The 27,663-nt window shown below is 36.9% G+C and overlaps 7 protein-coding genes across 10 annotated transcripts in view; 4 read left to right on the top strand and 3 right to left on the bottom strand.

The window, feature by feature from the left end:
- Positions 1-27,663, bottom strand: part of LOC149740506 (bone morphogenetic protein 7-like) — a 60,018-nt gene that overhangs the window by 31,396 nt on the left and 959 nt on the right. The gene's annotated exons all lie outside the window — the stretch shown is intronic.
- Positions 44-3,778, top strand: LOC149740513 (nuclear receptor-binding factor 2-like). 2 transcript variants are annotated; one of them, XM_089871995.1, is made up of 8 exons: positions 44-257; positions 554-679; positions 1,037-1,115; positions 1,407-1,570; positions 1,893-2,050; positions 2,413-2,498; positions 3,276-3,439; positions 3,580-3,778. In XM_089871995.1, the coding sequence occupies exons 1-7, from the start codon at positions 225-227 to the stop codon at positions 3,434-3,436; spliced, it is 807 nt and encodes a 268-aa protein (XP_089728121.1). In that variant the 5' UTR covers positions 44-224; the 3' UTR covers positions 3,437-3,439; positions 3,580-3,778. The 2 variants fall into 2 exon arrangements, with proteins under 2 accessions (XP_089728121.1, XP_089728120.1); XM_089871994.1 differs by having other exon boundaries at positions 3,276-3,778.
- On the bottom strand, positions 3,822-9,292 carry LOC149740514 (uncharacterized). The gene is made up of 15 exons (XM_089871973.1): positions 9,091-9,292; positions 8,171-8,340; positions 7,439-7,628; positions 7,155-7,253; positions 6,746-6,996; positions 6,453-6,553; positions 5,908-6,035; positions 5,515-5,639; positions 5,295-5,383; positions 5,082-5,229; positions 4,783-4,905; positions 4,592-4,659; positions 4,396-4,533; positions 4,233-4,335; positions 3,822-4,175 (listed from the first exon to the last, which is right to left on the bottom strand). Exons 1-15 carry the CDS (start codon positions 9,221-9,223, stop codon positions 3,822-3,824), a joined length of 2,220 nt encoding a protein of 739 aa, XP_089728099.1. The 5' UTR covers positions 9,224-9,292.
- LOC149740515 (lysyl oxidase homolog 2B-like) lies at positions 9,287-16,181 on the top strand. Of its 3 annotated transcripts, XM_089871976.1 has the most exons (13): positions 9,287-10,297; positions 10,533-10,738; positions 11,487-11,616; positions 12,100-12,286; positions 12,773-12,954; positions 13,369-13,530; positions 14,064-14,247; positions 14,610-14,696; positions 15,040-15,196; positions 15,263-15,463; positions 15,548-15,611; positions 15,867-15,978; positions 16,042-16,181. In XM_089871976.1, the coding sequence occupies exons 1-13, from the start codon at positions 10,217-10,219 to the stop codon at positions 16,065-16,067; spliced, it is 1,779 nt and encodes a 592-aa protein (XP_089728102.1). In that variant the 5' UTR covers positions 9,287-10,216; the 3' UTR covers positions 16,068-16,181. The 3 variants fall into 3 exon arrangements, with proteins under 3 accessions (XP_089728102.1, XP_089728104.1, XP_089728103.1); XM_089871978.1 differs by lacking the exon at positions 16,042-16,181 and having other exon boundaries at positions 15,856-15,978; XM_089871977.1 differs by lacking the exon at positions 16,042-16,181 and having other exon boundaries at positions 15,804-15,925.
- LOC149740516 (uncharacterized) lies at positions 17,155-22,989 on the top strand. The gene is made up of 6 exons (XM_089871987.1): positions 17,155-18,276; positions 18,395-18,529; positions 20,444-20,646; positions 20,910-21,048; positions 21,699-21,877; positions 22,083-22,989. The coding sequence occupies exons 1-6, from the start codon at positions 18,245-18,247 to the stop codon at positions 22,643-22,645; spliced, it is 1,251 nt and encodes a 416-aa protein (XP_089728113.1). The 5' UTR covers positions 17,155-18,244; the 3' UTR covers positions 22,646-22,989.
- LOC149740517 (fatty acid hydroxylase domain-containing protein 2-like) lies at positions 23,377-25,369 on the top strand. Its single transcript, XM_089871989.1, has 6 exons — positions 23,377-23,738; positions 23,796-23,917; positions 24,035-24,237; positions 24,395-24,500; positions 24,625-24,791; positions 25,087-25,369. The coding sequence occupies exons 1-6, from the start codon at positions 23,642-23,644 to the stop codon at positions 25,241-25,243; spliced, it is 852 nt and encodes a 283-aa protein (XP_089728115.1). The 5' UTR covers positions 23,377-23,641; the 3' UTR covers positions 25,244-25,369.
- Positions 25,352-27,310, bottom strand: LOC149740518 (fatty acid hydroxylase domain-containing protein 2-like). Its single transcript, XM_089871990.1, has 6 exons — positions 27,084-27,310; positions 26,876-26,997; positions 26,525-26,727; positions 26,360-26,465; positions 25,961-26,127; positions 25,352-25,758 (listed from the first exon to the last, which is right to left on the bottom strand). Exons 1-6 carry the CDS (start codon positions 27,190-27,192, stop codon positions 25,623-25,625), a joined length of 843 nt encoding a protein of 280 aa, XP_089728116.1. The 5' UTR covers positions 27,193-27,310; the 3' UTR covers positions 25,352-25,622.

A 27,663-nucleotide genomic window follows, 5' to 3' on the forward strand; every position in this document is an offset into this window, starting at 1 on the left:
GTAATAATTTTTTGTATAGGGAGACCAAAATCATGACTTTTTATTTAAGATTTTGATAACTTTCTAATAAAGTCTACTTTCTATTACTCGGGAGTTTTAAAAGCCCAGGTTGTATCTGTTTTAAAGTTTGTTTACAATTTTGCATTTGATCGTTTTCTGTGAAATGTTGTTATCTTTTATCGTGGATTCCAAAAGAACAATAAGAACAAGTAAAAAAATTAACGATGAATATATTAAGGAACGCGCCGCTAAATCAGGTAAGAATGTACGCTATTATTGTAATTGTGTGTCTAGATACCGTTTGCTATCACTATCATAGACATATAGAGTGCTTTTATTACATGTATGTTGTTTTGTTTGTATACGTAAAGTGTTTTAATTTATTTGCTTAAATTTGCGATCGTTTTTTGTGTAACTGTATAAGTTTGATAACTTGTCTCTAATGTGCTGGTCTTTATTGCTTAGAGATATACAAAAAGTTGATTTTTATCCAGTTTAACAGTCAGCTTTAATTCCCAGTATTTTCTGATTACAATTTTATTTTGTCCAACAGGCTCATTTTCATGAAAGAAAAGCTGAGCGATGTTTATCTGAAGGAAGATGGGATGATGCAATTGAATTTTACCAAACAGCTTGTGATTTTATCACTAAAGCAATGGAGAAAATAAACTCTCAACAGGTAAGTTCAAATTCAGTCATCACATATTTTGTGATCATGTAGATCATAGGTGCCTTGTTTTAGAAATCGAGTCATGGTACCTGTAAGTTTTAAAAATAAATGTTTATGCCGACGAAAGTCTGATCGTTTGTCACATTATTAGCTATTATTTAGGAAATAGACTAGAATAATCATTTCTCCATCACCACTGTATAGTGTTTATTTTAAGACATATTTGTAAGATATTAAATTATTTATGCATTTATACTTGGTACTCATGGGTACACTGATTTATTTTAAAGGGTATATACGCATACCTTGCATACCCATATTAGGTGCCTATATGGCGCAGATATTTAACTACATTTTTTTCTCAAGGGTCTTCAATCCCTTCAGCTTCAACAGGACTTTTACTCTCGGCAGAGTCGTGTTATTGAAATAAAAAGAAATGAACAACGTAATTATTTATTTACGATTTCACGCCTTGATGTTTTTGTGGAGCGTTTCAAAATCCACCCTTTTTTCATATGAGTATGCTTTATATATACAACGTTTTTTTACATGCCAAATACAGACTCTTTATTTGCAAAATTTTTTGTTGTTTGTTGTAATGGTCTATTATTACATTATATTTGATTTGACCCAATATTGAGTTGCAGGATAAGATTAAAATATATTTTACGTTATCCTATTAATATTTAAATATAGTGAACTCAAAATTAATGTGTAAACTTTCCCATTATAACAGTTTTGGCTCCAAAATTCAACGAGGATCAAGAAAAGGAAAATGAAGATTCTGAAGAAGAGGAAGGAGAAATATTAACTCCTGTTGTAAAAGAAGTTGAAAATGATTCAGCTTTAAAAACTTTTGTAACAAGCAGATGTGAGAGGGAACCAGATTCACTTCTGCAGGTAAAAGATCAAAGGTGTTTAGTAAATTAGCGTGTTGCTATACACGTTTCAAGCTAAACATTGTGTCTATATGTGTCCCAGTACTCGTACCATCATTGGTAAATGTGTTATAGCAGATTCAGTTTTCTATGCTTGAAATTTATGTACATGTATACAAAATCCATATATATATATACGCTGTATATTATCTCTATATATTCAAGTATATTTTTGCCCTTCTACTGCCTTATTTTCATATAAGTATATATAGATGTATTTTTGTTTGTCTTTCTTAAAACAACTAAACATGTGTGTTACTGACATACATTCTGTTTTCCTTTAGTTTTTAAACCCTGGACTGGATTCATCCAGTTTGAACCAGCGTAAATACCCAAAGAGAAGTAAAGATGTAATTGAAGAGCAAAGGGTGCAGATTGAACATCTCAAGAATTTAGTCCAAACATTGCTTGAAAAACAGGAACTATTGGAAAGAGAAAAACAGTATGTCTTGAGTCATATATGCCTGGTTAAGTTGGTAAAGTTGTGACATTAATTGTACACTCGGTATTGTTTAAACAATGACATTGAATTCAAAGTTACTGAAGTTGCACCTTTTTTACCAGTCTATTGTTTAGAACTGTGCCTGTCTGTTTAGAAATGTCAAAATTAGATTTTTTAAACAATTTAACTAAAACCGAAATTTGCTCTTTTTGTGAAGTTTTTTTTATTGCACCAACCTTTTGTCTGCCATTAAGGGAAGCATTATAGGAGGTCAAATGTTGGTGAAATGAAACTTTTGGTTTTTACAACTTCAAGTATTGCGTTGTGCCTTTTTATAAACCTAAACCATATACATATTTCAGGTCCCTGTTGGAAAGAAATTCATGTTTAGAAATCGAAGTCTCGAACTTAAAGTGTAACTTGGAAGTTGGTGAAGATTTATCATTAGGTTTGTTGCTTGTAAATATTTAAATAAAAGTACACCCTCAACACGAGAGTTATATTATAAATTATATATATTATAAATGTGTTCCATAAGTTAACAGAATTTTTGAAACCTTCATATTCACCTCTCTCTAGCTCAGCGGTTCCCAACCTGTGGGTCGCGACCCCAACTGGGGTCGCCTGACAATTTGCCTGGGGTCACCTGAGGCCTTCTGAGAACTTTAGAATTTCATTAAGTTTAGAAATTTAGAAAGTTAACTTTTAACAATGGGCAGCTCACCACAGAGCGCATCGCGATTTTACTAGAGTACGAGACTAGACAAACCAGAACACCCTGGGCCTCATTACAGGATTTTCGTTTAATAATGGCAAATATGCTCAGAAAATAAGATTTTAACGGCAGTTTAGCGGCCATGAAAAATGACAGGATTTACTCGTTTGATTTCAGGTAATTCATTACGTCACAAAGGCCTTTACCATGAAAATAAAAAATTAATTGCTGATTGCTGAAATGCATTTAAGCAAAAGTTGGACTTGAGGTCGCAATTTTATTGCATTCCCGGCATCAACCATAGGTAGCCTACGATAGCTAGCCTAGCCTAGCCTACATAACTTTCAAAAGCGACCCAACTAATTTTATCCTTGGGGTCACCGCAACTTGGCAAATGTTATAAAAGGGTCACGGCACCAAAAAGGTTGGGAACCGCTGCTCTAGCTCAAACATCTATTTTGTGCAATAAAATAACTAAAACTTATAAAAAAAAGTGTTTTTTCTTTCTAGACACCGGTGAAGCCTTGCCAGAACAAGACTTCTTCAGTTTTGGCGACCCTTCCAAGGCTTCCATTACTTTTCAGATCAAAAATGCGATGTTGGAAGATGTAGAGGAAAACAGTCAACCCCCATCCCTGTTTAGACTGGATCCAATACAAGAAGAGGATTAGTCGGTAAAATGACAATGAGTTTTTACTTTATACATTTTGTGCAATATATGTTTTTGAAAAGTGCATTTCATGCACAATGTAGTGACTGTTGTGCTTTTTTCAAGCTTAGTATTTCTGATCACCAATGTGATGTTGTTTTTTAGATAAAATAAAAGGCAACTGGTTTGTCATAAAAGAATGACAATGATTTCGGTGTCTTGCAAAAGGTTGATGTTATACAAACACTCAATAATCAATTTTTAAAATATTTTTTTCGTTGTATATTTTGCGACGTATTTGGTCACAAGACTCACAAAGCAAACAAATGGCAAGTAAAAAATGATCTGAACTGTTACAAACAAATGGCATCAAATGCAAGTGTTTTATGATGTACACTGTGCATCAATTAATCCACCACCGCCTCGACCTCATACAGAGGATTAATCAATTCACTGAACGTAAATTCGGCCGCAGTATCTTCCGATATTGTAGATACTGAACCGCCAGAGTTGTGCATTATACAAGCCGAGTCCTTCGACTCGAGGGTTGCGGAACGTATCGACACGGCTGACGTATTTTTGTACGTGTCTGCTGATGTAGACGAATCGGGGGGATAGGGATTTATCATTCGCGGATCAATTGCGACGCTCATCATTTCCGAATAATCAAAAACCGAGTCCGAACCCGCCTCCGAGTTTTGACTAATGCTGTCGGTAGATGTCACAAGAGAATTGCATGGCTGCCCTAGGTCCATGTAGGCCTGCATAAGGACAATGTTTAACGCAAGAAGTACATCTCAATATAGGGATTGACCTACCTGTGCAACACACAACAACGCTGCGTCAAAATATTGAACCAGTTCTGTAAATGTTGGTCTATTTTCTGGTTTCCAAGACCAACACTTTCGTAAAATCGAATATCTGCTTTCAAACGATAGTAAATCACAAACTGTCGCAGTTTTACCCTATACCAAAACTTACGTTGCAGTATTTGCAAATCGCGGTTTTCCAAGTCGTAGTCCCGAGGATAGTTTTCTGTATAGTATTTGAGCGGGCACGCCTAGATATGGTTGCTCGCCCATAGAGAAAATCTCCCACACCAGCACACCATACGACCACCTTTAAAAACATGAAATGTCAGTGTCGAACATAGCTCGTACAGCTTCTCTAAACTTACACGTCCGATTTAATCGAAAATTTGTTTTCCCACAATGCCTCGGGAGCCGTCCATTTCGCCGGAGCAATCTGAAATATAAAAAATTTCAAATTTTATTACTGATTAATGTCAAGTTTTATGTTTATACTTATTCCTCTCTCTGTCAAAAATATTTTGCATTTCCTGTTACACCCATTCGAAACAGCACTTACCGCAGGAGCGTGTACTTTGTAATATTCGTTCTGCATGTGCTTTGACAACCCGAAATCGGCGATCTTAACCACACGATCAGATGTCAGGAGTACGTTCCGTGCTGCGAGGTCGCGATGAATGATCTAAAACACAAACATGTTTTATCACCACTATATGATCTCTAAGCCCGAGTGTTGCGTCTATGGCTGGTCAACGCATTAAAACACGGATAGTTTTGCCTCCTGAATTCTAACGCATTACAAAATAGATAATTTTCCAAGTGTTCATAAGTTTACAGACAATTTTTTCCATTCCGCACCTTTTTCGAAGCAAGATGCTCCATTCCTCTGGCTGCCTGGTACGAAAATGACGTCAAATCTTTAAGGGAGATCCCCTTTCCAACAGCCACGTCGGTTGACGTCATTCCATTTTTTCGCGGCAAAGATACGACAGATGCTTCATCCAGTCTGAAAGAGCAATATATAGAAGTTTTGATACAGACAGTTCAACGACATCGGGTTTTTGGACCAACCTTCTTTCGTACAAATAGTTTTTCAAGTTTCCCTCACTTGCTAATTCCATCAACAGAATAGGAGGTTTCTTTACAGAGTCCGCTCGATCCTAAAAAAAACATGGCATTTTCAATATAGATTTATTGCAGAATACCTATTACGCACTTCTGATGCGCAAATAAAACATCGGCTTTTCTACAATTCCACCTTACGATATGGTTGCATAAAATTTATACCCACCGAGTTTCCAAGTGCGTCCAGCAAACTACTGCCGACCAGAGTTACAACGTTACAGTGTTGTCCAGCCTTCAACAACGTCACAGCTTCAGATAGAAAATGACCAAGTTCTCTTGGCTTGTATCCATCTGCAAAATGTAAAGTTTGCAATGATCATTTTTAGCGGAAAACTTTGCTTAAAGTTTGAAAACTTGTTACTATAAACAAGTTTTTTTTTCATCAATCTGTTTAAGATTAATTGGACTTGATTTTTGTTTGCTGTGGGTTCAAGGTTCAGTGTGGTCTGTTAATGGCGCATGCAGAATCGTACAACAATATGAGAACTCTATCAGAGACATATATTCACAGAGTATTTCACAGTTATTCTGAAAAAATCTGGCTCTATATAAAACTCACCGTTTAGCCTTTTAACGGCCACCATCTTTTTACTTCCATCATGCATAGTCAGCTCGCCTCTATATACGTGGCCAAAGTTACCTGTCCCAAGCACAATTGGCATGGAGTATTGAACACCGCACAGGACGCTGAAGGCAATGATAACAAATCGTGAACTTTAAATAAAATTCACTAAACTTCACGTCAAATAGTTTTTTGATATATTTAACGGGAATCACGTTTCCTTAGTCAGATGAAAAAAATACGTGTAGTAGATTGCAATTTGCAACTATATCTACTGCGTTTACTTCAAACAGAAGTACGAACGAAAAAGAAAGCTTGGTAGTAGCAAATATTCAAATGGGAACTTTAAAAGTCGAAGTGGAGAAGGATTTTCATGTGAACAGCAGTTGAAAAAATGGGTCAGTCGACCCTAAGGAAAAGGCGAAGGCCGTTCTGAAGCGGGCGATGTTAGCGTTGCCCCGGCGGACCGAAAGGGAGTTAGGTTAATATTCCCGAACCCCCAGGCTCAACTGTTGACACATTCTTATTAAAACATTGCTTACCTGTTTCTGTCGATTCGGTTTTGCTCGAGTAATCTCCATTCTTCTTCGTTGATAAATGGGAAAAGATCCCGATAACGTTCGTTGTTTATGTAAGTTGGTTCCTGCAAAAAAATCAATGTCGGACAATTTCGTATACACCAACAGCAACATTAAATAACAAGGGTTACACATGGGATGAGCATTCGCCGTTAACTTCCTTGGAGTTATAAGAGATATTGTTATAAAATCCAGAGTCTGCCAATTTCATATACACCAACAAAATCATTGAACAAAAATGGCATAGTCTTGCTTACTTCGTCCATGTCTTTATTTTCATTATAAAATCGAACGCCGTCTTCCAATAGTCCGGTATCCGCCGGGCAAGCTGCTGGCCCTTTTTGAACTGGACGTCGCTGACCAGTGACCGCCAAACAAACTTTATACGGACACGATTGTTCGGCCGAGCATAATGAGACTAGAAGAATGATCAAAAACACGCAACAGAATGAAGAAACTATCACGAGTGCTGTTAATTCTTTATTCCATCCAGATTCCGCAATAATTTCTATATGAAAAAAAAATTCCATGAAACATAATTTCTATAAAAAATATTATGCAATCCAACAATAATTTGTATAAGAAAATTTTTGTAAGATATTAATACACAAATGTAATGCAAAAAATGCCTTTACGGAAACTCTGGTTAGCTTATATGTTATATACTTATTATTGCAGTCGTGGATTCCTTTCCAAATTCTTTCCTTGTGGTTCTGCTAGTGGTTGTAGTATTCAAATGTCTCGCCGACCAACCGCGTCGGTATACTGCGCCAAAAAAAATATATATATATTTTTTACTTTACATAAAGTGCCATTTTTTTACGTTTCATAAAATATCAATTTATTCTTACTTATCATTTTCAGGTAAAAAAATACTATGTGGGCGTGTTTAGGACCCCTTGCACATGATGTTCGCTTTAAAATAATATACTTTAAACAAAAACATATACCTGTCACATTGCGTTTCGTCCCAACGAAAACAGCGATGTTGTCAGACGTATTCTTCTCATACCGAATCGCGTTTTTATCCACGATACTATACTTGCATGTGTAGTTACCGGAGTCGATCGGCGACGCTTTAAAAATAGTGAGCCTGGTTCCGAATATGAAAGGCTTTTTGATGCAATCGTCTATTTTTTTCTGCGATGTAAAAGTATAATTGTAACGAAGAAGCGTGTAACCGTGTACACCCTGAATTGGCAATACACTAATTTTATAAATATTACTTCTATATAGTAGATGGGCATCTTTTCATTCTATTTTCTTGTCCTATTTATAGTAGTAAAAAAACATTCAAAGAATTATAAAACTGTATCCTCATGACTCACATAGACCGTTGTTAATTGTTTAAAACTCAATCAGCATACTTGGATATTATAATGGGACACCTTTAGCAAATAATATCCAAATATCCTTACCGTGTTTTTAACAATTAACAACTGTCCATTGGAGTCTTGAGAATACGATTTTATAATTCTTCGAATGTTTTTTGTTTGCAACCAAATAAGACGAGAAAATGGAATAAAAAACTATCCCATCTCCCCAATATTCTTTGTTTACTACTGATAAGGAAGAGTAATTAGATTGAAAAAGTATCGCATCTTCACCCACACCCTACCATATACGCCCATTCACCCCGTGGACTACTCAATACGTTAGGTAGGCCATGTTTATACACATACCTTATTCGCTATTTCGCGAAGTCGTCGTCCATCTTTCAGCCATACCACTGAAACTATGGGCGGGTGAGGCGAGTCCCCTAGATAGGTCAGATGGTTGCAAACAAGCTTCACTGTTGAACCTACTGCGGCCGATACAGTGGGCTCAGGGTAACCTCCGCGTCCGAAACCAGCTGTAAAAGTTAGACGTTAAATTTTTCAAGCATTTTAACTGTAATAATTATCGGTACATGAATAAATGTATTAACGTACTTTATCTTCGCGTGCCCGAAAAACGGCAGTCGTTAAATATGGGTATTCTGTTTCACACACCTCGTGCCAAAGTTACAAAGTATGTTACTTTGTGGGTGAATATTTTGGGGGGATATATGTGCGTGTTTTACTATAGATCAGACATCATATTTTAGAAAAAAAACTGTGTCTGTTTTTTTTGTTGTTTTTTTTGGTTAATAGTGATTCATTTTAAGTGATTTGACACAGGGCAATCTCGCCCCGCCCATGTAAATAATATCATTTTAAACGTCTTGTAAGCCTGACAACGCTAATATTTGACTACGCTAAGCAAACCAAGGTATACAAGGAATTGCGCTTTGCGAGTATAAAGGTATCTTCTGTGACACTGCCGTGTTCCTCACAAAAATACTGTTTTGTTCGAGTATAAAAGCGGAATTCGCATTTGAATAACAACATTCAGCAATATACAAAACGTTTTTTTTAAGCAGGTGATAATTCACAAACCATTATTTACTTCGTGTCTGACTGATGCGGTGTCACAAAGTTAAGCACCGGTCGCACGAAAGACTTAAATGGGCACCCCAGGGTGTTGGGGGTAATAGGCCAAATCTGGCCTAAATCCAATGTACTTGAGAAAGACCTCACCCACAAATATTAAAAAAGCAGGACCTGAAATTACATAGTACTACCTGCTTCATCGCTAGTATTTATTTGCCTGCCTCGTTTCGCCAAAGCTTCTCGTCTCCACTTTTCACAATTCCGTTTATTGCATAATGCAACCACGAAGCAGCAAATTAGAACAATTAAACATTGTACATTCATACTGGAAATTTGCGACGACCTTTTATGTACCAGATTCTACAAATCAAACACTTTGTAAATTAAAACTGGCGAAACGTAATCATCTATACAGTTTGGTTCAAAGTAAAAAAAACAACTTATTTTCAATGATACTTGAGAATACAAAAATATTACAAATTAGGCCTGTAAATCAGAATACTTTAAATTATACTTCGTCAAAATGTAAGCAACAATCCTTACAAATGGTCAACTACACCAACTAGGTCCATACGGAAATCGCTTCTGAACTAATCATGATAAAAAGCAACTTAAATAAAATACAATTTCTGCAATTATAGCCTATACCTTCTCAGTTCTATATCTTAGCAGCATTAACTAGCTGGCGGTTTCCTATCTGGATGTCGTCTTGATTTCGGCAGCTTTATCTTGTAATGTAGCATGTCGTATCCGTCCTAAGCTCGGATGGTTACTTAATAGTTAACACGATGTAACATGTTGTACGTAAAGGTCAATGGACTCTTCCTGATAAAGGCGCTTTCGGTGTCGCTCAAAAACAGATCAATCAACTTTTAGAAACGAAAAACAACAACATTTAGTTTATACTCAAATCTTACATTTCGTAAATGCATTTAATGCGTTATAACCAACTAAAACACAGACGCTCTGACAAGGTAAAAAAATAGCACGTTTTGACTGCAGCAAACTAAAATTGTTTTACGGAAACATTATTCAAGTTGTCACCGACGATGGGGGAATACCCTGTGCTGGATATTTGGTTTTAATATTTTATCCACTGCAAAATTTGTGCGTGTTTTCATAAGCATTGGGTTTTGTTTGCGACACAAATGAGTATTTCTGCCTTCATTGTTTACGTTTTAACCAAAAAACATGTTCGCGAGGATACCTGTTCGTATAATTGAGATGCCTAATCGCCGCCGGCGTTCTCTTTGTCCGAAAAGAACAGCTTTTCGAAATTATGCTGGCTAGATTTAGTCGAAAAATACAGCAGTTGTAATGGCTACAAGTATGCGCAGATTTGTCTCTTATTCTTTTGTTTTAGTTTGCTTAGGCACTTTTAGCCTTGTGCATTCCCAAGTAAGTATGTATGGTCTATTTATAGGGTGGGGGAAGACGGAGCACCTTTAGCAAATATACTAACCGTGTTTTAAACCGTCTATATATGAGTCGTGAGTATATGGTTTTTAAATTCTTTAAATGTTCTTTGTTTCGGACAAGAAATTAGAATAAAAAGGTGTCCCATCTTTCCCCACCCTACTATATTGTTTAAACTAATGACTAAACAGGGACGGTTTTAATCGTTAGTTTTCAGAGTATCGTCGACGTCCGACTATTCCCATTAACCAACAGCTATCCAGTTCTACCTTTGAGCAGCGGCGCATTAGATGTTCAAATAAACGAATTGTCGAGTTACTCGTGGCTTTATGTGTGTTACGATGACTGGAGTGATGCGAACTCGTTTGTGGCTTGTGGAAATCTTGGCTACCCAGGATATACATCTCATTCACCTATTGCACCGTGAGTGCAGTTTTATTTGTATCGCTTAAGTGCAACGCTTCAAAGCGCATGAAAAGTCTTGTTAGCGCATTTCGATTGTTCGCCCGTCATTTGTATGGAATTTATATTTGTTGTATAATAGACGGGGTAAAATGGTTTTGTTGCAATAATATTTTTACCGTCCCATTTGGTAGTAAACAAATAAATATTTACAGAATTGTTCATATATAGTTCTGTTGGGGAAGAAGAGACACCTTTAGTGCATAAAATCTAAATATTCTGATCGTGTTTTAAACAATTAGCAACGGTCTGTGGGAGTCGTGAGGGTATAGTTTTATAATGCTTTAAATGTTCTTTGTTTACTGCTAAATGAGACAAGAAAATAGAATGAAAAAGTGTCCTATCTTCCCCCGCCTCACTGTAACTGTAACCTCACAACTCTAAAGGGTAGTTGTTAATTCTTAAACCACTGTTAGGAAATATCCGACAGTAGCCGCTAAAGGTAATTATCTTGTACAGTGTTGTATTGTAGGGTGGGGTAAGATGGGATACCATTAGCACGATCTATAGGAGTCGTAAGAATACGGTTTTATAATTCATTGAATGTTCTCTGTTTACTACCAAACGGGACTAGAAAACAGAATAAAAAGGTGTCCCATTTCCCCCCACCCTACTATATGTCTTTTTTACCATTTCGCCTCACAGTATTAAATGTCTTTTTTCATGATCAAAATGTAGTTTTTTTGTCACGATCAAAATGTAATTTTAGACTCAGTCCAACCGCACTTCTCATAAGCTGCACCGGGAGCGAAAGCTCATTGGATGAATGCCAACACGTGACAACCAGCACATGCCGATCAGGTCACACGTATGTGAGTTGCAGCCTTAGGGACAACCAGGTAAAGAAACTCTAATACCCTTTTCGCATGCTAAAATGTTTATACCGATAAGTTTGGTAAATCGCTTACAGCATTTTTTGCATGGTCATCGGTTTATGCTCGTATCAAAATTGAATTAGCTTATTTTAGTGCAATATTGTTATAAGGCAAAAGTCATATTTATAATATAATTTATAATACCTTATTGTACCATTACCAACTAAAAACTGTGAAAATAATATACCCCCAAAAGATTAGGCTCTTAAAAGTAAAACTGTCCTTCCACCATATTTTTCTTTACACGCATAATGCGAATAACAACCGACCTCCAATGCGTGCTAACGTTGTTCTAGCGAGTAAGTATGCGAGTACCTAGCTGTATGATACAGGACACCAATTTTAAAGTGACTGCATTAATTTAAATCCAAAATAATCATAAAAAAGGCATAAATAAAAAAAACAAACAATTAATTTAAATTCATATTTTCCATAATATAAATGCAGGTTCAAAGATACATTCGGCTGCGAGCAATAGGCCTAACTGGTGTAGGTCGCGTCCAGATTGCCGTTAATTCAGTATGGGGATCAATTTGTGGCCACAACTGGGACCGTGCAAGCGCAAATGTAGCGTGCAGACAACTGGGCTATGGAACTGCTCGAGAACATTATTCCGGCGTTCAATTTGGTCAAGGTAACACTTCTCTCTTACATTGTACAATTTAAAACATTAAACGTTTACCACATATTTAGGCTATAAGCCTTAAAAGATTAAATGTAACTTATTTAGGCAACGACAGTCGTTGTTTATATATACCACGGGTGTTTTTTTACGCACCTTGTGCTCGCTTACGAGTGACCACGAATGTAACTTTGTGGGTAATTATTTGTTTTAGAATTTTCACCTTTTAATGTTTGACTGAAGATTATCAATACTGACAACTTATAAGGTAGCAGAGTCGACCCTCGAACCCTATATTCTGATAGGCAGACCACTAACTATAGTACCTATATACTGCGCAACGAAACTTATAACCTTTAAACACATAACCTTTTACTGTGGTTATCTAATTTGTCAATGGCCGAATGAGGCTGTATTCTTTTCATACTAATTACTTCTGAAAACATAACCTTTCTTACACCAAAAAGCACCTTACTTCAAAAAGCATTACCGCTGTAGGACATGGGACCATCACAGCCTCCAGTATTAATTGTCATGGCAACGAAACCAATCTAGAACAATGCCAGTACGAGCTCATTCCACTCATGAGTGATTACACTAATTACAGCATGGATGGTTGTTCGCAACGTAACCTTGCAGGGGTGTCGTGTAATACACCAAATTACGGCCATCAAGAATCGGTAAGCTGTTATAAACATTTCTGTCAGAATTTAAAAACGTTTCAGGTGTTTGGTGCTATTATTAAGTTTTAAACGGTGATAGCGAAAACGTACAGCTTACTGTAAGTGTACGATTACAAGGAAAACTTATGTAGTAGGTTTGGGGAAGATGGGACGCCTTTTCATTCTACCCGATTTGGAACGTTGGTAATTGTTTATACCACGATCAGGATATTTGGATATTATGCACTAAAGGTGTCTTGCTTCCGTCTCTCCCCTATATAAGTATATTACTATACTTTCTGGTTAAATGTCGGCATTTTAAACATAGTTTGATTTTAACATTGTGGGTAGTACATTTTAAATCATTTAAGCAACAATTAATGATATCACCAATTGATACAATTCTAATTATGTCATATAAATATTACGCAGATCGCGTTGGTAGACAGTCCTGCAGGTCAACCCTCCGTTGGCCGAGTTGTGGTTCGTGTTGGTAGTGTTTGGGGAAGTATATGTAGTAATCGTTGGACAATAAGAGAAGCTGCAGTGGTGTGTCGTCAGTTGGGCCTCGGGTATGCACACAGCAGTTTGCAGGTGTGGTTTATTTGTTTGTTGTAAAGGTGTATAAGTATTTTTCAAGGTATAATCTTGGTTATGTGCATGGCCGGCGCTGAGGCACAGTTGGTTAGCGCGCCTGCCTCTAACCCAGTTACAGGCTATGGGTTCAAGGCTCGTCGCTGCACCATTGTTGGCGTATATTCATGCGCAAGACACTTAACAACAATCTGTTTAACCCAGTGGTCACTAATGGGTTGTCTAAATCGTTAGTAACAAAAATACAACAACGAAAATAAAACATAATCACCCACCAAGTTACAGCATACGTGTGTGAAACAGAACACCTCTCCACGCGAAAATAAAGCAAGTTACAATCATTTATTTATTCAAGTATACCTATAGAAAGTTAATATAATGTTTGCTACAAAAAAAGAAAATTACTTATTTATTCTTTCTTTCGTTAAACATTGCTGCAAAACCATAGTTTGCAAAATTGTTCTTTTAACCTGAACTACAAAAAGTCTCCTTTCGAAACATTTTGTTTCTAATACGTTACTTATACGTTGTAGGACGTATGGCAAATGACAGCCAGTGGTCAAGGTTTGCGAACTGTTGCTACAAACGTGGTTTGCACGGGAAACGAGGATGCCTTGAGTGAATGCGAGTATTTCATTAACTACCATCCGTTTGGTGCTGACTGTGGAAGTGGTTGGACATCTACTGCAGCTTACGTTGGCGTGGTTTGCTCCAACGGTAAGACTTGTTGTAAATAGTAGAGTGGAGGGAAAATAGGATGCCTTTAGCGCATATTATCCAAATATCCTGACTGGTTTCAAACAATTAACAAAGGTCTATGGGAGTCGTAGGGATACAAGATAAAAAAAACGAATAATGTCATAACTTAAATGGAAGTGGTTCTTATTCCCGCACCCCTTTCTAGGATTAATTATATGGAGTGTAGACCCAATTTTATGATTTAGCATAGCTGTACCACCTATAGGAACAATTTTCGCACCCCGGTTAAGAAATCCTGATCTATAGTATTTTAATATGAAATGTATGTAGACAATAGCAAACAACGCAAGTTATATAAATTATGTTTGTTTTTACTGCAGAGTTGCCAGACCTACAGCTCGATATGGCGGATTTGACAAACTCTATGTGGGTTGACGTGTTACACATGAACTACTTGAGATGCGCAGGTTAGTTTTAAACTATAAATCATTGAATGTTATATGAATGAAGAATGAATGTATTTTTACCCTAGCCAGGAGGGCAACGGCCGTCATTATAGACAGTTTTCTATTTCATAAACCTGGTGCCCGGCTAACGAATTACCACGAGTATAACATTGTTGGTGATCACTTTTTTACGGCTAGGACTTGGTTAAAACACTTTGAGTTCAGTGTCTTGCCTAAGGACACATACGCTTACAATGGTGGCAGCGACGAGCCTTGAACCCATATTATTGGGTTAAGGACATGAGCGCCAACCACTGTTTCAAGGCACCGGTGATATTTACACCACGCTTGCATTTCTTTTTAGCGGAAGAGCGTTGCTTGTCGACGTCCGGTTATAATCCTTCCAACTCGAACTCAACAAGAAAATTACTCAGATTTACAACCAGTGTATGGAATAGAGGAACTGCTGCCTTCAGACCTTGGCTCCAAAGCAATGCTTGGGAGTGGCACGCGTGTCATGGGTAAATGATGTGGCTTGACCTGTCAATATTTGTAAATTATAATTTTGTCCTATTATCCCGGTGCAGTCATTTCCACAGCATGGCTGAATTTGCTCATTTCGATATTTTATCTATTGACACATTTGAGCGTGCTGCTGAGGGGCACAAAGCGAGTTTCTGCTTAGAAGACAGCATTTGTCAAGAGGGCGTTTCAAAACGTTATAGATGCACGACCGAAACAACGCCGACACCACAAGGAATATCGGCTGGGTGCGCTGATACGTACTTGTAAGTTGTTTAAAACTTCAAAAGTTACAAGTTTCGTAGTTTAAATAAGTAAAATTTATTTATTCTATATAAATTCCCCTCCAGTGCTCAGTACGACTGCCAGTGGATTGACGTCACAGATGTAAGCAACGGAGAGTATTATCTTCGGGTAAGTTACCAAGTAAATTTACGTTTGTACAGAATGCATGTAGATTTTTAGTCATCATATATATATAGTACTGTGGGGTGAGACGGGACACCTTAACACATAATATCCAAATATTCTAGTCGAAAAATTAACAGCGACTTAAGTGAGTCGTGAGGATACGGTTTTATAATTATTTGAATGTTTTTTGAATAGGACCAGAATATAGAATGTAAATGTTTCCCATCTCTCCACCCTGCTATAACAGCAACCGTTTAGGTGAATCTGAATCCATTGGAAAGTGTTGGGGAATTAGATTTTGACAACAACCACAACGTTTGCACGATTACACTCAATGACAGATCAGTTGTTGTGAACCGTTGTTTTATACGTAAGTATTATGTAATGTATGTTGATATTGGTTTCGTAATGTTAACTCTAAATCGTTTTACAGCAAGTGACCAGCGAGAAACTTCATAAGGAAATATTGTTCTACATTCCTTGCAGTTTATGTGCTGCAGATTTACATTTGACGAAACGAAATGTTTGCGACCGTTTCAAAGAATAAACCGATTGCTTTTACAAGAATTAAAATTTTGTTAATTCTGTCATTTAAGGTTCTTAGGCAAGAAATACAGATTTAATGCGAATAGATAGATTAGTTTAAGCATTTTTAAAAGAAGCCATTTAACCTAAACCGTTTCGATAATGTTTTCATGTAGACCTATATACATTATAGAGTTAGTAATCGTGTATTGCGTGCTTTAGGTTCAAGTCTTATTTCCAGAAGTAAAACTTTATATAAAACGTGTAACACTGTTAAGTCTGTGCATATAGCATGGATTACTAAATAAAAATGTGTTTTAGTATACAAAGGTATCACAAAAACATATATTTAAACCAAATAATTTTGTTGTTTCGTAACCACAGTACATTGGCACAAAAAGATGTTTCTAAACATTTATCATTTTTCTTTACAATATTCGTCAAGTTATACACGCGTGAATTGCTATAAAAGTAAAGCTTATGTTACGATTTTTTTAACCGTGTATACAACGATCGTACTAAAATTGAATTATTCCGGTTCGGATAATTTCCGATGTGAACCGCTTGCACGGATCGGTTAAAACGTAATTACGACATGTTTGCTAGACGACGAGTCTGCAGCAAATCGACCCGTGGGAAATCTAGCTTGTCCTATGTAAAGCGAACTTTATTTGGTTAACGTGATTGTCACTCTTAATGTCAGATGATTTGTCTGCCTGATCAGTTCGCATCGATGCGCTGATTGACAGTTTTGAGCCGTATTTAACTCGTTTAAACGACCAATGTAAACGCAGTCCACATTACATTGCTCAGTTTCAAACAAAACATTTTCAAATCCAGCATGACAACTGAACGTCTTATTTAAATTGATGACGTCATATTTTACGTACCAAAACAACTTCTAATTACGCAGGCATATTAAAATTCTTATGGCACATGTTACGTATTTATGAACACTTTAATGACATTACTCATTAAATCGCATTTATGGTCGTTCACGTTAAGAGTTTTTGTAAATGATAGCGGCATGCATTACTGCAGTCAGGTAGATAAACTCACAAGAGCAACGCGTCATTCCCAGCTGCTATAACGTCATTTCTGCGGCCACTATTTCCGTCAGAAGTGGAAAAGACAACGGTCGATGTAACGATTTAGATTCTTCAATTATTTATTGTCGTTTCGCTGGCGAATGTAACCATTTCGGGTTCATGTTTTAAAGTTGTCACTTGAAAGTAAGCTTGTTCATCGCTAAGACAGTTACAGCTACAGTGGATCGGCTTGATCGATTTTAAAACACGAGTCATTGCTCGCCCGGATTCCAATTTAATCGCCACCAAAGGTCTAGCAGACGCAGATTGAAGTGAGACAGAAACAGTAGTCGCAGAGAGAATGTGCTTTCCAGCTTTTATGGTCCTCCCCTTTTGCGTAGGCGGACCTCCACTTTTAATTAAACTGTCACCTCTGATCGTTACTTTAGATAAAAATGACGAAATATTTATATATAACTTTTCAGAAAGTCGTTTATGAAAATGAGAATGAGAAGATGTTAGCTTCCAGTGCAGCATTTTAAACCATCAGTAATATTTAAACACTTTTATCTCGTTAAAGAATTATATATGTCTTGCGATCCGTAGCAAATATCCATCAGTTATGAATAATTTATCAGTCACCCTTCAACGCTCGTCACGCATGTGTGTTAATGTTGTCATATACGAATACTGAAATATCGCCTACAGGCTAATTTTTAGCCAGGAAGAATACTTGTTGTGTTTACGAAAGCAGATCAAGGAAGTGACTTGAATTAGCTGCTATTTTTCGGGGCATGTGCTTGGCAAAGCTATCATATTAACGTCTGTTGAATTTCCCTGTACTGGCGGGCCTGACCCGTCTTTATGACGTAACAGTGGTGTGTATTAAAGGACGTAGTAGACGTACGGTGTAATTGGTAAGACTGCTGTACTGTATATAAAGCGACAATTCGAGATTGCGATTTATCAGAGAGAATATGATATTATTTCGCTTGTTCGCCATTTATTGAAGAAAACTAACAAAGTAGTCAAGCACTGGACGGAAGAATTAAACAGTTTTATATTGGTATTAGCATTTCAACTATGACCACGTACAGTACCGAGGCAACTTCGAGGTGAAATAATCTTTTAAATTATGTTGGCATAAGTTGAATTAATCGTGTGATAGCCATTAGTGTACGTCAAGCTCTTCAGTGTTAAGTGGTGTACAACTAAAGCTCTTTGTTATTGCAGCTGGACCACGCAACATAACAATTCCAGCGCCAAATGCGAACCTCCAAACATAGTACAGTTTTATGCGGAAGGTATTCCTGCGTATGTCTTCCTTCCTTTCCATGTGTTTCTCGTCATATCACTTACAGTTTTCAGGTGAGTTTGACTGTCCGACGTCATAAATGCAATGCGGTCTAAACTTGACTTTTGTTTCCTTTTATTGAACATTTAAAAAATGGCGTTTTAAAAACTCATTTAAACAATTTTAAATTGCCGTTTTAATTGACTAAATTTTTCATTTACTTAAACTCGTACGAAATAAATCATCAGTAGAGCGATCGCGGTGTATGTTGCTGAAATCTTGTACGCCGAACATATATCTGCATATAGTACTGAGGATAAGATGGAGTCGGTTAGCACATAATATCCAATATTTCCTAATCGTGTTTTTAACAACCAACAACAATCTTTTAGAGTTGTTAGGTTACAACTGTATAGCCCTAATTCGATATCTATTTTTATTAATTATCAAATGAGACGATAATAAACAATAAAAATATTAACCATAATACACCTTACTGTATACAAATGTACCATCATATTTATATAAGTGTTGTTGGTAAAAACGTTTATACAGTTGGGTGGGGGGAGATGGGATATCTTTTCAATCCATTTTTTCGTCCCATTTGGTAGTAAACAAAGAACATTCAAAGATTTATAAAACCGTATCCTCACGACTCCCTATTTTTTTAAAACGCGATCACGATATTTGGATAGTATGTGTTAAAGGTCTTCCACCCCCCCTTTTCACCAACATGTGTAAAGCACTTTAAATTCGTAATCGCTGATTCAAAATTTGTTAGACCCCAAAATATGAATAATAATTATAGTATTGTGTAATAGGACGATCGGCTTGGCTGAACCGCGAGGTAACGTTAATTCGAATTTGTACACACTTTTGAACTCGATTTACATGTTTTACGACCTAAGATTAAATTCAAAAATCAAATTTCTCTAGTAAACTCCCGTGGATCAATAACCAACATTTACACAAATTTATTCCGAATTTACATTATCGTTGTCATGTGTTCGATATATCGAATAAATATAATCAACTTTAAATTTACTACATGTGTGCAGTATAGCATATACAGCCACAGTCAAAGCGTAATTTGTCGACTGGAATATTGTCGGAAATTGCTGCGCAAATCCGTGTTCACTTTATTCAGCTTAGTCGTGTTTAATAATTAATGTCAATGTTACTGGCTTAGAGAATAAGACATTTATCTGGTTGGATCTAGACTTGTTTTCGAATTCGACAAAAACGTTGGCACAGCGTTGATACTTTTTAAACGGGAAAATAATTGGTTTATTTTGAAAGTAAAGGCTGGATCGAGCATTACGTAGTTTAAGACGCACTGGGTACATATGAGGAAGTGACTAAATGGGAATGTGGAAATATCCGTTTCATCATACCGACACAGCGGGTGACGATTACGGTAAACTGTTCTATATCGACGGGTTCCTATAATACGCACGCGGAAGCATTTAGTGTGAACTCTTAGTTCCCATACATATGCATCACATGTGTCCTATGGTCTGGTGTTACAGGGTTCAGAAGGTTATAGACATGTTTAGGTTTATTCTAAATTATGACGCAGATTATTTCATCCATGACTTACAAACCATACCCTAACCAATATTCGGCAAAAATGAAGAAAAAAAAAACAGTAAAATAAAACACCCCGTATAATTATAGCGAATACAATGCTAATTGGCTTTCAACTACACGTGTGTATGTCTCTGAATCGTTTTGTGTCACTGTCAGCATGTCCCATGTCATAAGCAGTTTTTGTAAGCATGGTAGCTGTCAGTCAAACTAAATATATCGTTTCCCTTTTCACACGGCAACCATGCATGTTGATAATTTTATAAGGTCACGATTTTGATCTTTTGAAATCGTTTTGTGTGTTTTGTGGTGCCATTGGGCGCTTAATTTGACACCGGGCGCGTTTGAAGAGCATATGTTGTTGACAGTGGCATAAATTGACGTACATGTTGTTGTTTTAGGAGGAACTTGCATCGACGTGTGGTGAACCTTTACATTCTGAACGTGGTAGCCGCTAACACGCTGTCTTGTTTGTGGAGGTGTGTTCAATACTCTGTCGATCTGCAACTTTGGAAGTATAAACATGAAGAACTTATAAGCTGGGGAAGCGGCCTTAACTTGTGGTGGCTTATTTCAATTTCTATGTCAATGACGCTTCTTCTCGGTACGTACTTATACGCTGCAGCAGATTGCATATGTAGTGGGAAAAGGGGGAAACGGGACACCTTTAGCACATAATATCCAAATATCCTAATCGTGTTTTAAAAACGTGGGAGTTATACGGTTTTATAAATCGTTGAATAATTTTTGTTTACTACCAAATGGGACAAGAAAATATAACGAAAATGTGTCCTATCTTCCCCCACCATACTACATACCCATACACTAAGCTGTAAAATCCATATTACAATGATTTAATTGTTGCAGGGTCCACTGGCTCGATTATGCTTGCCATAATGGCGATGCGCAACTCAGTGTTCCATGTACACAGAACAGTAGCGGGATTCAGTGTTTACCAACAACCTGAGGAAGACATCCCAGCAGCGGTGGTGCAGCACCGTACCAAGTAAATTGATTTAAAAGCAACCACTTACCTAGGCCCAAGTGGGAACTTTCTTTTATAAATTGGCAAAACCGTAACACCCTGTAGAATGTGGTTGAAACGGGGGCGTTTAATCAATACATTTACAATTTTGTTCCTGAAACTATCTTAACCGCAAAATCAAACGGGTGCGTGAGAAATTCTAACAGTTCTTGCGAACATAGGTGGCAATGTTTCAACACAGGCTTTCAAATAAGCTTGACCGCAAAGCTTGTTCAGCGAGACTGAGTCACGTTTTCAATATGTGAACCACAGATAAAAGTCTCCCAAAATAACGTAGAGGAAGCTAATGCTTAAATGGCCCCGAATTCTGTCAAATAGGAATACAATATTCAGACCCCAACAAACCACAGTTTTAAACCACCCACGATCGCGAACTGTTCATATTTATAGCCTGCGGTTTGCGGGGGAAACGTTAGGAAAGTAACAATGGGAAGTTACAATGAAATCGAATGAAGTGTCCGCTTCGAAGCGTTTAATTCAAAATATACAGCAATCCATTGTGATCGATAGTCCTTCTATATTGCCCTATATGTCAATGGAATGGCTTAAACCCAATTACTGATTGATGAGTCTTCTCTATAACTTTAGTTTCTGTCACATTTTATTTTCAGGTTTAAAGCGTGGCGCTCGAAAAATCCATCAAAATTTGCTCTGGGCTTAATTTCGGTAAACTGGCTCGTCGCAATTTTGTTTCTTATAGTAAGTCTTTCATTGCAAGACTGCCTAGCGACTTGTGAATGTCTGTTCGGCTTCGTATCACGAAGTGAAATGAACGTCTGCAAATCACCAAGTAAGGAATTATATAGCTTATGTTTTTTTTAAAATACATTGACATACATTGGTTTAAAAACTACATAAGAATAGGAGTACCTTTTCGTTTTCTGTATTTTGGTCTACATTTTAAGCGTCCGAAATCGCATAGTTAAATTGAATTTCCGAAATTTTGTCCACCTTAACATTCTAAATATTTTACAATTCATTCATTATCATTATAGAAGCAACGTGTTTAAACAAGGACCCGCCGATGCATGCCCACGCTGTCATTTTATCTATCGTCATTTGGTTTCTATCAGTTACCTCGTTGGTCGTTATCTTAGTGAGGTTCGGCATCGACTATAAGAACTTTAAGTTTAAAGTAGTCGAGTCGTTAAGAGTAAAGAACAATTCGGTTGAAACTGCAAGTCGGAACATATCATCCAGAGAAGACGATCTTGTGGTGCAAAACTCGGCAGGGCGGTCGCTGCCAACACCGGAGAGAAGATTCCGTGCCCCTACTAGCATGCTGCTACGAAGTTTGCGGAGGAAAATCCTCTCACTCGTCTTCGTGTCAGTGATCTTTGGCGCTGGAACAGGCTACCGGGAAATACGGGACCTTATTTCTTTTTTCCAGAGCATTTTAATGAAAGACACGGGCACACAACACGTTCTTAACCCGTTTTCGTCTGCTATAGAGATTATATCATCAGTAGTTCTTTGCTGGGTTGCGCGCGGAACGCAGACTGCTTTGCGATCAGCCTTCAGAGCCATTATACATGCTCTAAACTGTCGACCTACGTGAGCAGTGTATCTATTGATTTAGCATATACGTACACACGACTCTGTACATTCATTGTATAGCTATCTTGCCAATATAAACGTAAGCCTAAACAAATATAATGTGAGAATTTTCGCACTATGGAAATTATTCGACAGTATTCCAGTCTGAACCGAACAAAGCACACTCGCTATGAATACATTAAAAAAGCTAGGGTGGGGTAAGATAGGACATGTTTTAATTTTATTTTCTCGTCCCATTTAGCAGTAATCAAAGAATATTAACAAAAATATATAACTCCAGCCCGCGACTCTGAAATACCTTGTTAATTGTTTAAAACGCGGTCAACAAATACATGATTTAGATTTTAGATGCTAACAAGTATCCTCTCCTACTCCGCAGTACTATATCAGTAATATTGCTTTTGGGCTATTACAGTTTTCCTATCTGTTGAATTTCTTTGTTTCGTGCTAATGAAGCCCTACCTGTTGCTTGTGAAAAAGCAACTTACTTTACTGCGAGCATAAACCCATAGTAATACATTGGTTTTGAAAGTTGGTGTGTGTATGCTTTCCAGGTTATATATACGAATGATTTTGACTTATGATGTATTTTATTTTGGTTATGTTCATTTTTCCACTTTGCTTATAAGTTTTTGCTTCTAGGTGGGTTATAATACTATACATTATACCACAGAGCAATAAGAGTCAAACGCTATACCACGCAAAAGTTGTGGCCCACTTACAGAAAAGTGTAACTTTACGAACATTTAATATAACAGCTCAGATATTACGTTACTACCGCCAGCTGTATATACTAGAATAGTTGTTTGTGATGTAGCATAGTGGCTGGCACGTGATCATCTGAGTAAACAAAGGCAATTAAACGCAGGAACGATGTTTGCACCCTATATTTGTAACGCAAGGCAAAAGGAACTTAACAGTGTAGCATGTAGCAGCTCTGGTGGTTCTATTTTTATTTTCAATAACAATTTATTTGAGTTGAACAGTTGTTTTAACAATGGATTACATTAATCAAGCAACTGCGTATTTGAACCTACAGTGGTCCAGCGTATTACATTTGTTTGGCAATGAGAAAAAGAATGTATTCGTTATTGGTAAGTGGCTATGTCATTTAAGTTTAATAAGTTTATTTATATATCTATTTTGAAAAGGAACGTCGCTGGTGCTCTTTCTTTCGTTCTGTGCCGTTAACTCGTTTTTCATGTTCCTTGATTTTACCGGAAAACCAAAATTTCTGCACAAATACAAAATACAGAAAGACAAGAATATACCGGTAAGCTTTTCTAATATTAATGCCGCGAGATACAAATAGCATCGTTGTTCTGGAAAACTGGTACCGCGAAAACAGCTGTCAGTTATATTGCTTAACCCGTACTTTACTCGTTGCCAGGTCGAGCCCGCAAGATTTCTTCACTGTTGCAAAGTGGCGTTCAGAAATGAACTCCTGTCGTGCGGTATGGTACTGTTGCTATACCCTGTGATGCAATACACGGGCATGACTTGTCAGGCACCACTGCCTCCAATATGGGAAGGTTTCCTGCATTTCGTTTCGTTTGTGTTGGTTGATGAGTTTATATTTTATTACTCGCACAGGTACTTTGTTAAACATTTACTTAGCACTTGGCCGTGCAATGCTATTAAAACATGTTTTATGTTTCCGCGTCGGTGCAGTTTAAAGAGCCTTTCCTCAAACCCGACCCAGTGTATTTATTCCAATTATATTTTGTAATGTAAAAAACACTTTTTACAGGTTATTTCATCATCCATTTATATACAAGCACATTCACAAGATGCACCATGAATGGATCGCACCCATCAGTATTGCTGCTTCGTACGCTCATCCAATAGAACATATCGTACGTCATTAAACTATGCTACAATATTCTTTTTTTGCATACAGCATTGTCTAAAAAATCGTTAAACTAATGCCAGTGTTGCAGTGTCTGGAAATGTACTATTGGCTGATACATTTCCTCTCAGGTGTCAAATGCTCTTCCGCTTCTGGTCGGGCCTATTCTTATGGGTTCTCATATAGCAGTAGTGTGGATATGGTTGGTCATTGCTCAGTTCGAAACGTGCCTTCATCACTGTAATTATCACTTCCCTGTCATGTCGTCTCCACAATTTCACGATTATCATCACCTCAAGTAAGCGAAAAGCGGATAAGTTTAGAGGTTATCGAATCTATACCTCTATCTATATAGCGTAGAAGTCATGGACTTTCGGCCCGACGCTGTTACCATTAAAGGCGTGTGTTTGGGCAAGACGTTTACCGGCAACTGCTACAACCGTGTAATCCAGCAATAAAAAAAAATTCCCACAAACCTTAATGTGGCAGCTCGTTTACGGGTACGAGGTGTATGAAAAAGACCAACCTTGTATAATGTCTCTCGTCGCCCCGCCATGCGAGGATGAAAAAATTATTTTCATTCATTAATTCAGGTTTAACGAGTGCTTTGGGACAAATGGTCTTCTAGATTGGGTTCACAAAACAGACGTTCAGTTTAAAAAATCCATCCAAGCAAAGAGACACATTACTTATTATGGGTTTGGACCAATCACCAAACTCTTTCCCAGCAAAGATAAGAAAGAGAATTAGGTGGTTTTAGTTTTTCATGGCTTATTAATTTCGGTGTCTTGATTTAATTTCGCTTGATTGATATTCTTTGCAAGCTGGTACAATTGTTATACAAATAGTATAAATAAATACAAAGCTCATTGTTTATTTATTAGTATTCAGATATATGTAAAATGAACATCAGCGTTAGCAGATTCTTGCCTGGCTCGGTGTCAATTCCGCCAACGTTGTATAAATAACGTTATAACGCGGAAAAGTCCTCTCCAATAAAGTAAACGTATTTCTGAATCAGGTTTAGGCGTATAACAATCTAACTACGTACAACTGTACAACACAATACGAACTATCAAACATAGTCAACTGTGTACAAACACGTTCTAAATATTTGTCCCCTTTTTACTTATCCCGGATACTGGATATCGATTGGCGTAAGGCCATAAAAAGTTCGATGTCTTTTTGCCTCAGTAGATTTTTGAAATTGGGAATTCGTTTGATGAAAATCATCCAATAAAGCCTCACTGTAGTTCTGGTTGAATCTAGAAACACATTACGGAATTATACCCTTTAGTTTTGCTAATTAAATGGAATACAATATTATTGTATTACTTGCTAAGTTAGTTTACTTAAGTATATAAAAGCTGCAACAACAAATAGAGATGTACGAGTTAGAAATACTTAAACACTGGTTTAAACGTCTATCTGTATACTGTTTTACGGGTAACTAAAAAGTATTCTTACTTAACGTGATGGTAGTTGTGATATTGAGGAGAGGATAAAAATGGAAGATGGTAATTGCTATGGTGAATTGAACTGGTTGCTTGAGCATAAATAATCCACCACCAGGTAATAGAGAGATGAGAACCAAGCAGAATAGGTCCGATAAAGTAAGGGATGAAATTGGATACCTATATAAAAAGATTTCATAAGATTATACAAGCTATAAAATGGAGTCTGTTTACGATACCGTGTTGTTCTATTTTCTCGTCCCATTTGGTAGTAAACAAAAAAAATTCAAAGATTATAAAAAAAACATATCTTCACGACTTCCATAGACCGTTATTAATTGTTTAAAACATAATCAGGATATTTGGATATTATGTGCTAAAGGTATCCCGTATCGTACTAAATGAAACTTACAATATGGTCGATCGGATGAGAGTATACAGCAGCAATACTGATGGGTGCTATCCACTCGTAGTGCATTTTGTGGCAGTACTTGTAAATGGAAGGATGGTGCATTAACCTGGAAACAGTTGTAAACTCATAGAAAATATTGTTGCTGGAACTAAATAGCAAATTAACCTGTGAAAGTAGTGGAATGCACTGTAGCCAAAATGCCCGAAAGCAACGAAAAGCAGATACAACTTCCAGAGTTGTGGTACAGGTTGATCACATGACATGCCGGTGTATTTCATGATTGGATACGAAAGATAGATGAGAACACAGGAGAGAATTTCATTGAATAAAACTACAGCGCAGCACCAGAAGAACCGACTTGGTTTCACCTTAAACGATAAACTCAAACTTGGTATTAAAAACAGTTATACGGAAACTGTTGATTAAAAACGTCATAACTGATAATACTCTTTTGTGACACCGAGCCACGAAAAACGCTAATTTTATTTTTTATGTTTACAAAGTTAAAAACGTTACCGGGAAATGTTTATCTTTCTTTATTTTGTATTTGAGCATTCGTACCGGTTTTCCGCTGTAATCAACATACATGTAGAATATGTTAATTACCAAGAACGATAGGAAATGTACCAAAGAAGTTCCTGAAACAACAGTTTTTTTATTCCCACAAAACTTGTTCCGAACAGAACATATACATCCATATGCTAAATCTTTCTATCGAACTTACCGAAAGTAAATATTAATCTGTCATTATATTTAAACAACCACAAAATCGTAGACCACCTTTCATCCAAGAAAGTATCAACTTTGTTTATATAGTTAAATACATAGGACATTTTACCCTAAAGAATAAATACATAGTTAATAAGAAACACCTTCAATGGTATAACATTCATTAAAACCTTTAATCCTGTTCTATTCATGCAGTATACGTAACGCTCCGACTGGGTGTAAAACATCTACAATATGGTGTATTGTACGTTGGTTCGTTCCTAGAAAGTTACAGGACATGATTTTTTCGGCAAACCAGAGATGCCTAAATTTTCCTAACAAGCCGAAATACGCTTTTTTTGGTACCACTAAATGAAAATATAAACTCGTTTTGTGTCTTGTTATGTATTATGATAAATGTGTTGAGCTGATACAGCAATTTTTGTTTTCAGTACAGTTTAGTTCCTTTGTTTTTCTCGCTGTTCGGATATTTTGGCTCATCTCCACGCATTCTTTGTTTTATTCATAGTATATATAGATATACTGATTGATTATGTAAAGTTTGCGTCTGGTAAACAACTCTGAAAACAGTTAAA

The sequence above is a fragment of the Ciona robusta genome, chromosome 2, assembly GCF_009617815.1.
Source record: "Ciona robusta chromosome 2, ASM961781v2".
NCBI lineage: Eukaryota > Metazoa > Chordata > Ascidiacea > Phlebobranchia > Cionidae > Ciona > Ciona robusta.

Excerpts from the sequence above, each read along its gene's own strand:
- LOC149740517 (XM_089871989.1), top strand. The coding sequence starts at position 23,642 with ATGGATTACATTAATCAAGCAACTGCGTATTTGAACCTACAGTGGTCC. Across the intron at positions 23,739-23,795 it reads AAAGAATGTATTCGTTATTG|GAACGTCGCTGGTGCTCTTT; the intron begins GTAAGTGGCTAT and ends TATTTTGAAAAG. Across the intron at positions 24,792-25,086 it reads CACGATTATCATCACCTCAA|GTTTAACGAGTGCTTTGGGA; the intron begins GTAAGCGAAAAG and ends TCATTAATTCAG.
- LOC149740515 (XM_089871976.1), top strand. The coding sequence starts at position 10,217 with ATGGCTACAAGTATGCGCAGATTTGTCTCTTATTCTTTTGTTTTAGTT. Across the intron at positions 12,955-13,368 it reads ATTACGGCCATCAAGAATCG|ATCGCGTTGGTAGACAGTCC; the intron begins GTAAGCTGTTAT and ends AATATTACGCAG. Across the intron at positions 14,697-15,039 it reads GAACTACTTGAGATGCGCAG|CGGAAGAGCGTTGCTTGTCG; the intron begins GTTAGTTTTAAA and ends ATTTCTTTTTAG.
- LOC149740514 (XM_089871973.1), bottom strand. The coding sequence starts at position 9,223 with ATGAATGTACAATGTTTAATTGTTCTAATTTGCTGCTTCGTGGTTGCA. Across the intron at positions 7,629-8,170 it reads TTCGCGAAATAGCGAATAAG|AAAAAAATAGACGATTGCAT; the intron begins GTATGTGTATAA and ends TTTACATCGCAG. Across the intron at positions 5,640-5,907 it reads GGCCGTTAAAAGGCTAAACG|ATGGATACAAGCCAAGAGAA; the intron begins GTGAGTTTTATA and ends TACATTTTGCAG.
- LOC149740516 (XM_089871987.1), top strand. The coding sequence starts at position 18,245 with ATGACCACGTACAGTACCGAGGCAACTTCGAG. Across the intron at positions 21,049-21,698 it reads GTGGTGCAGCACCGTACCAA|GTTTAAAGCGTGGCGCTCGA; the intron begins GTAAATTGATTT and ends TTTTATTTTCAG. Across the intron at positions 21,878-22,082 it reads GAACGTCTGCAAATCACCAA|AAGCAACGTGTTTAAACAAG; the intron begins GTAAGGAATTAT and ends TTATCATTATAG.
- LOC149740513 (XM_089871994.1), top strand. The coding sequence starts at position 225 with ATGAATATATTAAGGAACGCGCCGCTAAATCAG. Across the intron at positions 258-553 it reads GGAACGCGCCGCTAAATCAG|GCTCATTTTCATGAAAGAAA; the intron begins GTAAGAATGTAC and ends TTTGTCCAACAG. Across the intron at positions 1,571-1,892 it reads AACCAGATTCACTTCTGCAG|TTTTTAAACCCTGGACTGGA; the intron begins GTAAAAGATCAA and ends GTTTTCCTTTAG.
- LOC149740518 (XM_089871990.1), bottom strand. The coding sequence starts at position 27,192 with ATGTCCTATGTATTTAACTATATAAACAAAGTTGATACTTTCTTGGAT. Across the intron at positions 26,998-27,083 it reads CAGATTAATATTTACTTTCG|GAACTTCTTTGGTACATTTC; the intron begins GTAAGTTCGATA and ends CTGTTGTTTCAG. Across the intron at positions 26,128-26,359 it reads CTCATCCGATCGACCATATT|GTATCCAATTTCATCCCTTA; the intron begins GTAAGTTTCATT and ends CTTTTTATATAG.